At 58.1% G+C, this 15,876-nt stretch overlaps 1 protein-coding gene across 2 annotated transcripts in view; it reads left to right on the forward strand.

Moving 5' to 3' along the window:
- Window positions 1-15,876, forward strand: part of KCNAB1 (potassium voltage-gated channel subfamily A regulatory beta subunit 1) — a 60,030-nt gene that overhangs the window by 22,754 nt on the left and 21,400 nt on the right. For both annotated transcript variants that reach the window (XM_068200145.1, XM_068200146.1), the window contains exon 2: window positions 12,175-12,218. In XM_068200145.1, the coding sequence (XP_068056246.1) occupies window positions 12,175-12,218 (44 nt within the window). The remainder of the gene's footprint in view (window positions 1-12,174; window positions 12,219-15,876) is intronic.

The raw sequence follows: 15,876 nt of genomic DNA on the forward strand, positions 1-15,876 counted from the left end.
GGGCGGTGGCAGTGGGTGGCTGTCCCCTGCGTGGGGCACCTCCCAGGCTGGTGCTGGTGGCTGGGCAGGTCCTGCCCCATGGCTGCTCAAACTCGGCCTCCTCGCAAGCCCTTCCCTGCAGCCTGGTATTTTCCATCTAAAGGCTGCCTGACAACTTTAATCTAATGCTTAACTGGATGGAAGAGAAGCCATCGTGCAGGAACGCTGTGATTTAATTACTTGGGAAGCGCACAGTTTAAGACATTTAAAATGTATTATTTTAGCCTGGCTGCTTTGGCAAAATCCAATTGGAATTTTGAGCGTGCTTATTTTTATTTCAGACTAGCGCTACAAAACACCTTCTGTAGAATGTGTTTGTTAAGGAATTAATTGTCTTTGAGGAAAGGAAAATGCCCTGGGTGGGACTTGCTCCTCGAAGCATCCAAATGTGTTTGAGTTGTTTCTCAAACTACTTTTGTAGCACCATAAACCCCACTCAGGCAGGAGGGGAGCAGGGCCTGGTGTCCTGATCCCTCTCTGGGCTGGCCCTGTGCTCCCTCAGGGCTCTGCAAACGAGCTTTGGGAGATGTTCATTGGCAAAGCTCTGTCCAGACAGAAATAATCTGTGGGACACAGGGTTTGAGAAGCAGGAGAAGCAGGAAGCTTATGGAAAATGAGGTCCTGAAGCTCCTGGATGCCCCCATTGAAGTCCTGGTGCCCTGTCCCTGGCAGCTCCTCAAGAGGGAAGCTGGAGCAGGTTTATCCTTGGTTTTGGTTACAAAATTCAGGATTGGTATGAGAGTCTCTGCAGGGCCCACAGCAGCTTAAATCCAGCTGGTGCAGCACGTGGAGAGCCTTGGCTGCAATGGGGGGATGGTGTCTGCACAGGGCAGGAGAGCTGGGCTGGCCTCCTGGATCTCCTCTGAGAGCTCCTGAGAGCCACCAGGAAAACGTGCCCTTTATGTAAACAAGCTGCTTTGGAGATATTTTGAGGATGAAGTCATAAAAATTCTATGGCATACCTATATTTTCCTTTTGGCATTGACTTAGCCATAAAAACCGACACAGAAAAACAGCTTCAGCTGTGCTGGCTGGGAGACTGCTGCAGCTGCTTCTCAGAGCCATCAAATCAGCCCACAGTGGGTTGGGTTGGAAGGGATGCCATGGGCAGGGACACCTCCCACTCTCCCAGGTTGCTCCAAGCCCTGTCCAACGTGGTAATTTTCCCCCAATATTCCATCCATCCCCGCTCTCTGGCTGTGGGAAACCATTCCCTCCTACCCTGTCACTCCAGGCCCTTGTTCAGCAATTCTTCAAATCTTTCAAAAAATGTAATTTCTCTATCAAAAAGCAGAAGTCCTGCGCAGTAATTAAAACATAAATTCCATTAGTTTTCCCAGTGGTTTCCCTACCCCAGGGTGCTTGTTTTTATAACAACTCCTGCAAATCGCCTTTACCTAAGTATTGCTGCAAGGATAAATTGTCCCTCCAAAGGGAAGTCTCCTCTTCCTGGGCCATCCCTGAGGGTGCTCCCAGATGCCAATGGGATGGAGCTGCCTTGGGCTGTGCTGAGAGCCCAGAGTTACCCTGGGCCTGCTCAGATCCCTTCCCATTCCCAGTCCCAGGACTGTGTCAGGATCAACCTCTCTTGCCTACGGAGAAAGTTCCTGTTTCTCATTTCCAGCTGATTCACCCACTTCAGCTCGGTCACTGATGCCTTCCAAGGTGGGCCGAGGGATGGGGAAGGCAGCCCCCCGACAGGCTTTTCCTGGTTTTAGTTTGCCTCTTTGGGTGTCAGGTGGCACGGAGAGCAGGGCAGATGGCGTTTCTGGTTCCCAGCCCTGGGGGGTTTGGGGGCTGTGCCCCCTGCGCGCAGGCATGGCTCGGATACTGATTTCCAAAAAGTGGGATGAGGTCAGCGGGCGGGGCAGGGCGTGTCCCAGGGCTCTGTGTCCATCCCCAGCAGCCCCACAGGGCTGGGGGCCGCCAGGGGACAGCGGGGGCAGCGCTCACGCCTCGCACGGACGGGATGGGATGGAGCTCTCCCTGTTCCTCTCATTTCTGGCAGTAACTTGATTCCACCAAGGGCTTTTTGCACGGATCACGTAATCCCCTCAGCCATCTGAAATCCTGCACTTTGAAAGCCTCGCTGCAGAATGACAAAGAGGTTTTCTTTCCCTTGCAGCCGGGGTCGGCCGGTGACGAAGCGCGGCGGGGGCAGCGCCGTGGGCAGCGCTGGGGATGCTCTGGGCCGGGCCCCGGGCAGGAGCTGCTCCCGGGGAACGCCGCTGCCCGGCCCCGCACCCCCCGGTGACCGCGCAGCTGGGGCTCCCCGGGCACCCGGGCCCGGCCGGGCAGGGCTCGGGTGGCCGCGGGCTCGGGGCCGTCTCCTCTGCCTTATCTACATTTGAGTGCGTCATCTGCAACTCATCTGCAACTTCTGTGAGCCTGCAGCCCGGGAGAGCGCTGGGGAATTGCAGCTGAGGCGACCACCCACGCAGCCGGTGGCCCTACGAGTACCGGAGAGGAGTTGGGAAGTGAGGAGGGAGCCAGGGAACGCGGGCTGGATGCCCTTCAGGCACCTGCTCATCCCCTGTGCCATCCACGCCTGGGCTGGCTGCCCCTCCTGGGTGCCAGCTAGGTGCCCCCTGCCCAGGAGCCTCCTCCTGCCTTCCCCAGTGCCCTTCCCCAGCCCCTCAGCACGGCCCTGTCTTGTCTCTGCAGTTTCTGCACGAGTGGCAGCTCCCTTTCCTGATTTGTATCACTGACCCAATCCTGCGCCCCTGCTCCTGCCTGCAGCAGGGCCAGGAGGATGCACAGAGGGACACCTGGGACTGGGCATGGGCTGGCAGTGTCCCAGGCCAGGCTGGACGGGGCTTGGAGCAACCTGGGACAGTGGGAGGGGTCCCTGCCCATGGCAGGGGTGGAACGGGATAACCTTTCGGGTCCCTTCCAACCCAAACCGTCCTGGGGTTGCGTGATCTCCCGCCCTGACAGCAGGAAAGCAGCGTTGCTCCAGGAGCTGCACTGCCACTGCAGCACGTGACCCAAATGCAATTCCCTTTTGTTTCTGTAACAGGTAGGAGATCTCCCAGCAGCCTGCAGAGCAGCAAACACGAGCACTGTCACACCGTGCAGGTGTCAGATTGGATGCCAGAGCAAAGTGAAGGATGCACGTGCTCAAGGCAGAGCAGAAATCTGTGTTTTCAGCTTGGGCCACCTACGCTGGTCCAGCTGCTGCAGCTCTGTGTGTTTATCTGTGCTGCTCAGCAGTTGGGAACAGAGGTAAAAAGTCCCCGAGACTGATGCTTTGCATAAATCTCCAAACTTCATCAAGCCAGGAGCACTTGGGCAACGCTGTCAGGGCTGCACAGGTGGGGTTGCCGGGGAGCTGTGCAGGGCCAGGGCTGGGACTGGCTGGTCCCTTCCAGCTCAGGACATTGTGTGACTCTGATTCTCTCTCCGTGCTGCAGCTTTCTGGCCTGGAGCTGTCCCGACCTCTGTCCACACAGGGAGCCCTGGCTGGGACGCGGGGCCTTGGTCTGGGCACCCAAAGGTCCCAGGGCCACGGGCTGCTGTGGGGACGAGGTGGCACTGCCGGGACAGGTGACACTGTGGGGATCAAGGTGGCACCGTGGGGACCAGGTGACGCTGTGGGGATGAGGTGGCACTGTGGGGACGAGGTGGCACTGTGGGGACGAGGTGATGCTGCGGGGATGTGGGGATGAGGTGGCACTGTGGGGACAAGGTGATGCTGTGGGGATGTGGGCACAGGTGGCACTGGGGACAGGTGGCACTGTGGGCAGAGGTGGCACTGGGGCACAGGTGGCACTGGGGCACAGGCGGGCCCCTCTCAGCTGCGCTGTCTCCCGTGGATGGCACGGAGCAGCTGGGCTGGTTTTGGGGTGAAACAGGCTCCCTTTGGGAACAGGGAGTATTTCCCTGGACAAGCAGGCGGGTGGGTTGTGCCAGGGCACGGAAAGCTGCCCAGCAGGGTTTGCTCAACCCCACCCTTGTTGTTCTGCGTTATTGACGGATTTAACCCCATCCTCGCCGAACAGTCCATCGCAGCAGTGACCGCTCTCCGCGGCACCCCCGGAGCAGCGGGGCGCCGTGCTTTGTCCCTGCCCGGGTGCTGCGGGTGTCCCGGGGCCCCGTCACCCCCATGAGTGCAGCAGAGGGGTTTGCAGTGCCCGGGCAGCCCAAAGCTGCGGCTGCACCGCTGCAGTCACCACGGGCCAGTCCAGGGCGAGCTGCTGGGCGCGTTTTGGGAAGTGTTTTGTCCCCGACACGAGACACGGAAAGCAGCATTTGCCTCTCCTGCCTCTGCACGCAGAGACAAGCTCCGGCCACCGGAGCCTGGCCCGGGGACTGCTCCTGATGGCCCGAGAGCCGCAGGGCTTTGGGAGCCGAGGGAGCCGGAGGAAACCCAGCGCTGAGAGCAGGAAAGCACCCCAGTTAATTAACGGCGAGAATTAGCACCTCCGTGGGGCCCAGCCTCGGCTCCCTGCGAGCCTGAGCCCGATGGATCGTGACAAGTGGATGTACCCGGGGTGTCAGGACCAGCTGAGCGTCTTCCAGGACATGCAGGGCGCTGGTAAAACACAGGGAGAGCAACTTTTAGACACAGGCAGGTAGTGATGGGACACGGGAACAGCTGGAAAAGTGAAGAGGAGAGATTTAGATTAGATGCTGGGGAGAAACAACAGAGGGTGGTGAAGCCCTGGCACAGGCTGCCCAGAGAACTGGCAGTGCCCAAGGCCAGGTTGGACACTGGGCTTGGAGCACCTGGCACAGTGGGAGGTGTCCCTGCCATGGCAGGGGTGGCACTGGAGGGGCTCTGATGTCCCTCCAACCCAAACCGTGCTGGGATCCTGGGATCCTGCTACTTTCCCCTGCAGGAGCCAGGGATGGAGCTGGGGTCAAGGCCAAGCCAGGTGTCACTGTCCCCACTCCACAGGTGACAGGTGAGGACGTCAGATGAGCTGCAGTGGGAGAGGGAGATGGGGAGGGTCTCTGCTTTCATCAGGATTTTGGTGTCTCTTGAAACAGGCTCTTTTTTCAGGGAATAAATTACATATTTTATTCATTTCTGCACAGAAAGGAGCGGTTCTGGAGCCCTGATGGGGATGTTTCTAAGCAACGTTGTTTTCCCACCACCAGCGTCAGGAGCAGTGACTTTTTTACTTCTTCTTTTTTTTTTTTTTTTTTTTTTTTTTTTTTTTCATATTTTTGTAGCAATAAGACAAACTCTCTGCAATTTATATCAGGAAAGCTGTGCCGTGATTTCCCCAGTTTGGCTGTATCCCCCCACCTGCGAGGGGGTGTGTGAGGGGTCCCCTGGGGGTCACCTGCCCCCAGATTGCTGCACTGGGACCATAAAACCCTCAGGTTTTATTTTGGTCGAGTTTGGCTGCTGTGGGCACAAGCACAGACACAGGGCAATGAAACCAGGCTTGGAACAAGCCAAAAGCAGCTTTATCTGAATTCTGTGGAGCTCTCCCAAGCCTGGTGATTCTTCTGTGGGTGTGGACTCAAAAATGTTTTAGTCATTGTATGTGTTGTTGCAGAGATTTTATTTAAAACTTCTGGTTTTGCATAGGGGGAAAAACCTCTCCTTTTCTGTGTCATTTCTGATAGACAGAGAAATGGATGGGTGAATAAATGCATGGATGGGAGATGGAGAGGTGGATGGAGAGATAGAAGGGTGGATGGGTGGATAGATCAATAGATGGATAGATGGATAGATGGATAGATTGATAGATTGATAGATAGGAGGGTGGGTGGATGGATGGATGGATGGATGGATGGATGGATGGATGGATGGATGGATGGATGGATGGATGGATGGATGGATGGATACACAGATAAACAAGCAGGTAGGATGGTTATCCTGATCCCTTCCAGCTGGGAATGCTGCAGGGGAAGGGAAGGGAAGGTTTGGGCTGATTTGGCGGTGTTAATTGAAGAGGCCAAACCCAAACTGTCCCTGCTGCAAACAGAGCAGGGCAGCAGGGAAGCAAATCCCCACCTGGAGGAAGGGAATTGTGCTGTAATTGCTCTGTCCCTGAAGGACACAGGAGCCGGTTGTAGGTTAACGAGGTAATTAAGCAGCACAAGTGTCTCAGGCCATAAATCTCTGCCGGGCAAGGGGGTGGGTGTTGGTTGTGTCCCTGTGTGGGCTTTGTGCTGCTCTTCCAGCTCCGTGTGCCCTGCAGGAGCTGAGCTGATGCACCGTGGGTGTGGGACGTGGATGGTGAGGGGTTCCTGAGGAGGGGAATTGGGACGTGGATGGTGAGGGGTTCCTAGGGAGGTGAATTGGGACGTGGATGGTGAGGGGTTCCTGAGGAGGGGAATTGGACGTGGATGGTGAGGGGTTCCTGAGGAGGGAATTGGACAGGGATGGTGAGGGGTTCCTGAGGAAGGGAATTGGACATGGATGGTGAGGGTTTCCTGAGGAGGGGAATCAGACAGGGATGGTGAGGGGGTTCCTGAGGAGGGGAATTGGACAGGGATGGTGAGGGGTTCCTGAGGAGGGGAATTGGACAGGGATGGTGAGGGGTTCCTGAGGAGGGGAATCAGACAGGGATGGTGAGGGGTTCCTGAGGAGGGGACACGGGCACCCCCACGGCAGTGCCTGTGTCCCCCCTGCAGGGCTCTGCTGTCCCATGGCCTCAGCAGCGGGCGGTCACACAGATGTCACCACCTTGGGTTTTTTCTCCTAAAGCCTTGATTAGTCTGCCAGAGCTGAGCCTCGTCCTCCCCAGGGCCCCTGCTCTCCAGTTCTCTTTCTCCTGGCTCCCCAGGCTGCCTGTGCCTGCTCCCCTGGGAGCCCTCTGCTCCAGCCTCATCCCACATCTCTATGTACATATATAAATTACAATTCCTTTAGTTCTCCTTCAGCTCTGCCTGCACAGTCAGCACTTACCCTTCCCAGGGAATAATTCAGCTCCAGATTCCCATGAAAACCCTGAAGGAGGCATGGGGTGAGGGAAGAGGCACAATTAGAATTTTCCATGTCATGCTCGATCCTCGCTGCTGCCCTGTGCTCGGGGCGGTTTAGGCTGGGCACTGCTGGTTTAGGGCAGGATTCTGTGCAGCATCCACTTCCCAGGAGCAAAGGAGGGTGAAACCAAATCCCAGGAGATTTTTCCTTGTAATGTGGCCCTGGTTGAAGATCGGATTATGTATGTAATGTTGACTTTAGTTAAAAGAGTCTTGAAAACCTGTGATATTTCCCATTTTTGCTGTCAGGTTTTATCCCAGATACCTCTGGGCTGCTGCAGGATGTGTTAGTCCTCCCTTTCCCTTTGTGTCACTTCTCGACTTTCTGATGTTGAACTGCAGGGCTCCTGAAGCCAAAAATGTCACCTTGACCTTTAGTGTGCATGGTGGACCCTGGTGCTTTCCTTGGCCACAGAACGAGCCCTCCTCCCCCAGCACTCCCATCTGGATGCATCCCTTGGGGTTTTCCTTGGTTTTGCCCATCATGTCCTCGCAGCTGGTGGTTGACAAGCCAAATGATGGGTTTTCCCCCAGACTGGAGGAGTTTTACAGCTCTGGGTGTGTCCTCAGGGCTGGATCCGGTGCCTCCCTGTCCTGCACGGGCTGGTGCCAGCCCCTTACATTTGACCCGTTGCATTTACCAAGGTAATTACCTGGGGATTACTCAGCTCTGCAGCAGAGCCAGAGTGTCTCCTGTGGGCAGCGTGTCTGCATGAGTGAAGGACTGGCTGCTGGGGTGGGTTTGGGCCGTGGTTTTCCTCTGGGGAGCCAGGTGTGGTCCCGGTGGGGGCTGAGGAGCCGCGTGGCTGCTGGGACTGAGTCGGGCAAGGTGGATCCGAGCCTGTGAGCCCAGGTGTGACACCTGTGCCCAGGCAGGGGCTCTGCCCTCTGCTGCAGCCTGGGAAGGGCTGGCAGCAGCTGAGCTGAGTTTTCCAGGTCTCCGTGCAGCTGGAATGGCCCCTCCAGCTGCGGAGCTGGTGCCCACCTGGGACACTGCCCATGGGGCAACAGCCTGAGCTCACCCCAGGGAAAACCCCACCAGCCAGTGGGCACGGAGGCCCCGAGGATGCTGCGGGTGTGGGGCAGGGTGAGGCAGGAGCAGCGGGGCTGGGATTGTCCCGGGCAGGGGGTGAGCAGCCCTGTGGCTGTGCCATCCCGGGGCTCCTGCCCGGCAGGAAGGTGCCACCCCTTCCCTGCTGTCCCGGGCTGGGCTCGCAGCTCCTCGCCAGCCTTTTGCTGCCCGGCACCTGGGTCTGGCTGGGCTTGGCAGCAGCTCCCGGGGATGCTGCCCCGGCTCCCTGCAGGGCTCCTGCCCCAGCCTGGCGGGATGCCTCGGGAGCGAGGAAAAGCCTAGTCAAGGGAGATGCCAGCCCTGCCCGCCCTGCTGGGCGCCTCGGGGTGTTTTCAGCGGCGTGCCAGGCTCCAGGCTGTGTTTGCTGTGACTCAGAGCTCGCTCTGCTCACCAGGCTGCTGCTGCGGGGACGTGGTGCCAGCCCAGGCTCCCGCTAGGCAGGGAAATGTCACCCTTGGGTGGTGCCAGCACGGCGGGGCCCAGAGAAACCCACCTCCAGAGCGGGGCTCTCGGGGGGCTGAGGTCCCCTCGTCCTTGGCTGTCCCCTGCTCGGTGCCAGGCCCCAGGACAGCACAGACACTGCGCTCACCTGTCCCAAGGCTGCTCCCTGGACACGGAGACTGGAAAGGTTTGAAGTTAAGCTTAAAATACATCTTAGAGCTACAGACAGTTTATTCTCTCCCCAGAATAAACCAGTGCCCTGTGGTTCCGTGGGCTGAGGTGGCTGTCGCTGTCCTGCCTTGGGGGTTTTGGTGACCTGGGTGACCTCAGGAGGTTTGTACAGCTCTGCTGTGGGCACCAAGAGGGGCTGTGCCATGCTCTGCCCCAAAACCTCTCCTTCCTGCCCCTGTCCCCACCCCATCCCCCTGTGAGGCCTCTCCAGTGGCCAGGCTTGGCTCGGCAGTAGCCCAGCTTTGGGCAGCACAGCAGTGTGATGCTGCTTGGCTTTAAATGAGCTCCGAGCTGAGGTGCTGAACACCTTCAGGCCTTGCCTGTGGTGCAAGTCTGGGGAAAAAGGCAAGGAAAAGGAGGCAGCTCCAGACTGGGAGGTCACAGCTGTGTTGGGGGGACCGGGGTGGCTGCAGGGAAGGGGCCCAGCAGCAGAAAAGCCTGTGTTCTCTGGGGCTGGGCAGTGATCTGTGGGAGCAGAGCCATTGCTCCACGCCTGCAGAGCACGGGGGGCTCTCGGCAGGAGAAGCACGATGGCTGTGCTCATGGAAACCAGGAGAGGATGGGTCAGAGCTGACTCGAAATCAGCCTCTTCGGCCAGGCAAAGTGATCCTCAGAGACCAGAGGCTCCTGCTTTGTCCTCTCCGATGGCTGCTCTCTCACAGAGAGGAATTCCTTCCCAACGTCCCGTCCAACCCTGTTTGCTGGCAGTGGGATGCCATTCCCCCTTGTCCCAAGCCCTTCCCCAGCTCTCCTGGAGCCCCTCTAGCCCAGAGGCTGGGGTGACCCCCTGAGCTCGCTGGCACGGGCACCCAGCAGCTGTCCCCGAGGATGCTCAGCCGTGCACGGCCAGAGCAGGTGCTCCCGAAGAGCTGGGATTTGTTCCCTTCACCACTCCCAGCAGCTCCCAGCCCTGCTCCCAGCACAGCCAGCCTCGGGGAGCTGTGGGGCTGCTGCCAGTTCAGCTGCAGGCACGGAGCTGCTTCATTGTCCCTGAGCCCGGAATTAGTGCAGTGGAAGCACAAAGAGCTTTTACTGCCCCGTTTCTTGGAGACAGCCCATCGATTTTTCTTGGCAGTTGTGCAGCTTCAGGCACGTGTGTGTGTGTCTGTCTGTGTGTCTGTCTGCTCTACCTCCGTCTGCATCCAGCTGGGTGCTGCAGAATGGGTGCAGATGTATGTGAGTATTTGCTTGGTGGGTTTTTGTGGGCTTCTTGCTGGTTTGTTTCTTCTGTGTCGGGAGGCAGAGGGGAAGCAGGTCTTGAATGATGAATTCCAGACAAACTCCTGCTCTGCAGGAGGAAGCAGGGCTGGGCTCAGTGAGCTCTTACACAGCACCGGCTCTGTGCTGGGGCCAGACACCCCAGTGTGACCAGTTCCCACCAGTGTGACCAGTTCCCCGTGCTGGTGGGGCCCCTCTGCACACCTGGGGGTGCTCTCCAGGCTGGGCCACGGGCTCAGCAATCCTGCCCGGCAGCCTCCCAGCTCCCTGTGCAGGAGGGATCTCGCCCTGCAGGGATTTGGCATTTCCAGCATCAATTTCCCAAATATCCGGGTCAGGTGTGCGCTGAGCAAATGGCAGAGCTCTGGAAATCCAAACACGGCATTTCTGCCCGGATTTGTTGGCTGAGCAGACTCTTCACAGGGGTGTTGCCCCCTGGAACAAACCTGGTGTGTTTTACCCCAAAAGCTGCCTGGAGTGGGGAGGCACCAGCCCTGGCGTTGTGGCACGGGGGAGATGTGGGGAAGGACAGGACGATCGCTGAGGTCTGGGCTGAGACCCTGCAACAGACCCCGCTGCCAGGGGGTGGTGGATCCTATAAATGCAGGGAAACACCCCAGAGATGCACTCACACTGTGTGTCCATGCAAATACACTGACATAGGGCTGTGTAAAGGGATGTGTGGAGAGGGCCTGCATTTGCACATAGATACTGGGAATACCTCTGGGTGTAGCTACATAAAGGGTGTGTCCATGAACATAGAGATTTAAAGGGTATATGTGGGCATTTGCATGAAAGGTTACACATAAAGGGCATGTATATGCCTAGAGCTGAAGGGTGTATGTGCAAAGGGGGTACATAAAATATATATATATGTGTGCAAATATAGATAAAGGGTGCATGTGTAGATGTGTATTTATATTTATGTGGAGAGACTGAGCTGCGCCCGCAGACTTTGAGCAGCAAAGATCAGGTCAGTGTGAAATAGGATTAAAATCCTATAAAATAATTGGAAGCTGTGAGGGAATGAACAGCAGCACTTGACTCCAAGGGGTGTTTTGGGGTGTGTGGGCTGGGTCCAGAAGGAATGCAGAAATCCCCATCCCATGGGTCTGGGAGCCTGGAATTCCTGCCCTCGATGCTGCAGCTCTGGGGCTTTGCCTTTGACCCTCCCAAGGCTTCCAGTCGTGCTGGGGAGGATGGGGAGGATTTGTGCTGCTCTGGGCATGGATGGGTTTGGTGAGCAGGCTCCAGCTGTGCTTGCACTCAAAAGATGGGAAGGAAAAAAAAAGGGGGAAAAAAGGAAGGAAAACTAGAAAAGGAAGAAAGAAGAAAAAATAGAACACACACACACAAAAAGAGGTCAGTGCCAGCCCTAGCTGTGCTCTGAGCCTGGGGGCTCGTGGGGCTGGAGATGCAGCTGCAGCTTTTCAGACAGTCCTGCAGGTCAGGTTCCTGTCTCCCAGCATCTCACGTTCCCATTAGCAGCACTAAATTTTGGGTGCAGCAGTGCGTTAAGGGGTCCTGGAGAGGTGGGAGGATGGGCAAGGTCTGGCTGGTGCTGGGCTGGTCCTCCTGCCCCCCCGGGACGCTCCTCAGGGAAATTGTGCCGTAGGAATGAAAACCTGTCACGGCCAGGAAATCCAGCGTGGGAAAACGGGACGGGCTGAAAGCACAGGTGACAGCCTGGGGTGTGCTGTCCAGCCCCTCCCCTGAGCCTGCCGGGGCCAGCTGGGCTTTTCCTTCTGCTTTAGTTTATGTGGCTTCAGGTAACTCACCAGGGCAGCAAGAGGTGCAGGGACTGTTTGAGGTGCCTGCAGCAGAGGGGTGGGCAGTGATTTATTGCTGCTCCTGCCCCGTGGCAGGGGGTGGAAGGGGATGAGCTGTAAGGCCCTTCCCACCCAAAGCGCTCTGGGGTGCTGCGAAGTGCAGGGAATGCTTGTGGGACCCCGGCTGATGGTGGGTGTGAGGTACAGCTGAGTGTACTTGGGTTTATTCCCAGCCCGGAGCACTCGGGGAGGAGGAGGAGGAGGATGGCAGCACATCCACCCTTCCCCAGCCTGGGTGCCCAGGTCCCACTGTGGGAGATCTGCCCCTTCTGGAGGAAAACACAGCATTTGGGCAAAAGCTGTGGCTTGTCCTCTCCAGCTGCTGGCTTCCCCTGGGGTCGAGTTGCGTGTCCCTCAAGGGCTGAACTGCATTTTCTAATTATCTTCTTTTCCTTCCAGAAACCTCGGCAAGTCCGGGCTGAGAGTGTCGTGCCTGGGGCTGGGTGAGTACCTCTGGCCTCTGCCCAGCCCTGCGGGGGAGCTGTGGGAGGGTTTGTGCTGTAAAACCCCCTGACGTGCCCGGTCCGGGAGGGGCAGCCCGCAGGGATCCAGCCCGCAGGGATCCAGCCCGCAGGGATCGCATGGAGCATCCCCAGGAGCCCCGGGGGCCAGCCTGGGCTGGGGCAGAGCCATGCCATGCCCCCCCATGCCATGCCCCCCCATGCCATGCCCCCCCATGCCATGCCCCCCATGCCATGCCCCCCATGCCATGCCCCCCATGCCATGCCCCCCATGCCATGCCCCATGCCCCCCCATGCCATGCCCCCCCATGCCATGCCCCCCCATGCCATGCCCCCCCATGCCATGCCCCCCCATGCCATGCCCCATGCCATGCCCCATGCCATGCCCCATGCCATGCCATGCCCCATGCCATGCCCCATGCCATGCCATGCCCCCCCATGCCATGCCCCCCATGCCATGCCCCATGCCATGCCCCATGCCATGCCCCATGCCATGCCCCCCCATGCCATGCCCCATGCCATGCCCCATGCCATGCCCCATGCCATGCCCCATGCCATGCCCCCCCATGCCATGCCCCATGCCATGCCCCATGCCATGCCCCCCCATGCCATGCCCCATGCCATGCCCCATGCCATGCCCCATGCCATGCCCCATGCCATGCCCCATGCCATGCCCCCCATGCCATACCCCCCATGCCATACCCCCCATGCCATGCCCCATGCCATGCCCCATGCCATGCCCCATGCCATGCCCCATGCCATGCCCCATGCCATGCCCCCCATGCCATGCCCCCCATGCCATGCCCCCCATGCCATGCCCCATGCCATGCCCCATGCCATGCCCCATGCCATGCCCCCCCGTGCCATGCCCCCCGTGCCATGCCCCCCCATGCCATGCCCCCCCATGCCATGCCCCCCATGCCATGCCCCCCCGTGCCATGCCCCCCATGCCATGCCCCATGCCATGCCCCCCATGCCATGCCCCATGCCATGCCCCCCATGCCATGCCCCCCATGCCATGCCCCCCATGCCATGCCCCATGCCCCCCCATGCCATGCCCCATGCCCCCCCATGCCATGCCCCATGCCATGCCCCCCATGCCATGCCCCCCATGCCATGCCCCCCATGCCATGCCCCCCATGCCATGCCCCCCCATGCCATGCCCCCCATGCCATGCCCCCCCATGCCATGCCCCCCCATGCCATGCCCCCCATGCCATGCCCCATGCCATGCCCCATGCCATGCCATGCCCTGAAGCGCAGCCCCGAGACACAGAGCTGGTGTTGTGCGATGGAGAGGAGCCCTGCAGCGGGAGGAGGATGAGCAGGAGGCTGTGCTCTGCTCTGAGCTCCTCCCGCAGTGCCGGGCTGGGCAGCGGGACCGTGCAGCCCCGGGACGGGCAGGAGCCCCAGGGATGGAGGCTGTGCCCCATTCCCCGTTCCCGGGGGTCACAGGTGCTGCCCCAGCGAGGTGGAGGCACCACCCCAGGTTCCGTAAAGAATGGCTGAGAAAGGCAGCAGCGAAGCCAGGCTGGCAATACGTTTATAAAACCCTGGCGTTTGATGGCACCGTTTGGTTTATTGCTACGTAGGCAGAGCACGTGGGGGAAAATCGGGGTAAAATCAGTCTGCAGTGCTTGAAGGGGATGCTGGCACACAGAAGGGTGGGCTGCAGAGGAGGGGAGACCCTCCCATGGGGGTCAGAGCAGCCCCAGTGCCAGGCTCAGCCTCGCACTGACCAGTGCTTCAGGTCTGGAGGATTTAGCAATGCTCCATCAACACGACAATAGCAGGGCTTAATCAGTTGACTAATTTAACATTTATAAAGTGACTCAATAGGATTTGCTATAAGCACAACAGTGGCTTAATTATGAATCTAAGCTAATTACGAATCTAAATGGCAATGTTCATTCTGCACTTACTCAGAGTATTTAAATCAATTGATGTACCCACAGATCCAAGGAGTCTGCAGCAAGCTAGAAACCTATGAAACAGGGAAACACTGCTGTCTGCAGACTCACAACCTATGGGATTGGCTTTAGTCATCAGGAAATTTCCATCCTGGGTGTAATTTGGGTTGGTAGTTACTGGAATTTTTTTTAGACGTCCAGTTGTAATAATAATATTATTATTTAACAATTCTATTACTAGTATTAGGTCAGAGCAACCTGGTCTACTGCGAAGGTGTCCCTGCCCAACAGAGGGGTGGAATGGGATGAGCTTTAAGGTCCTTCCAGCCCAAACCATTCCATGATTCTGTGATTATTCTGCTGAGGCTGTTCAGACAGAAAAATAAGGCCCTGGGGCCGTTTGTTGGAAACCAGGAGCTTGGTAGAGCACAAGCTGTGAGAGCAGAGAGTGTTTGGGTAAGTTCCAGGGGTTCACCTGCCCAGGTGAGCATTGCCAGGGTGAGGGGGTGCTGCTGCCTTGGGGCAGGTGAGGATCTGGGGGGCTCTGCCTGATCTCCCCTGCCGGGGCTGGCTGCTCCCAGGGCAGCTGGCAGCCCCTGCTTCCAACGGGATTTGGGTTGAAACTGGAGGGAGTTGTGAAAGTCACCCTGTAGCACAAGTGGGAGAAGCTAGGCCTGTTCTGCCAAGAGCTCTTCTGGTTAAAATAGCCCCAGCCTTGGAAAGGACTCGTCTTGTCTGTGCTGAGGTTTTATTTATCAGTTTTATTTATCAGCCTCACAGCTTCCCCAAGTGCTGCTGGTGTGGTGGGGGAGAAAAGCCACGGGAAGGAAGTAGCAGCAGGAAAAGAAAAAAACCAAACAGTTTTGCAGAGCTTTTCTTTGATTTCAAGTGGAACTGCAGCAGCATCTAAATATACTGAGCCTTTGTGAGTGCAGCTGTGCAGGGGCTGGGGAGGCTGCTGGGCACCTCCTCCTGCGCCAGCGCAGCGAGCCCTGAGCCCTGCCCTGTGTGCAGGGAGAGGGGAGCTGGGGAGCCTGAAACCCACAGTCCAGAAATCCAGACTCCCTGGCAGGGGCAGGTGTTTCTCCTGCTGCACAGCACCTTTTTCTTTTGGATGATTGGTTTGGGTTGGAAGGACCTTCAATCCCACCCAGTGCCACCCTGCCATGGCAGGGACACCTCCCACTGTCCCAGCTGCTCCCAGCCCCAGTGTCCAGCCTGGCCTTGGGCACTGCCAGGGATCCAGGGGCAGCCCCAGCTGCTCTGGGCACCCTGTGCCAGGGCCTGCCCACCCCGCCCTGGAAGGATTTCTCCCCAATTTCTGATCTAAATCTCCTTTCTTTCAGTTTAAAACCATCCCCCTTGTCCCACCTGTCCCTCTGCAGGTCCACCAGGTGTCTGCTCCCAGCTCTGGCTTATCTGACTTCCCTCAGTGGCTTCTCTCTTGCAGCTCTCCAGAAGATAAATGTGTTTCCCTGTGTTCTCTGCAGCATGAAAATCCAATTTAGGGCTCACTAAAGTTTCTGAAGGCTCAGCAGTCTTCCTCAAAAGCCTTGCAAAACCTCAGCAAGGTGGGAGTGTGTTTCATCCTGGGGGATGAAAAGTGGAGGAGAAGGAGAAGTGGGGCCCATGTCGGAGGTGGGCAGGGCTGAGAGCAGGGACCTTTAGTGACATCCTGCTCCCCCCAGCTCAGTGGGAACAGCTCCTCTGCTGGGTCCTGCCCGAGGTGCT

This window comes from Anomalospiza imberbis, chromosome 10 (genome assembly GCF_031753505.1).
Source record: "Anomalospiza imberbis isolate Cuckoo-Finch-1a 21T00152 chromosome 10, ASM3175350v1, whole genome shotgun sequence".
NCBI lineage: Eukaryota > Metazoa > Chordata > Aves > Passeriformes > Viduidae > Anomalospiza > Anomalospiza imberbis.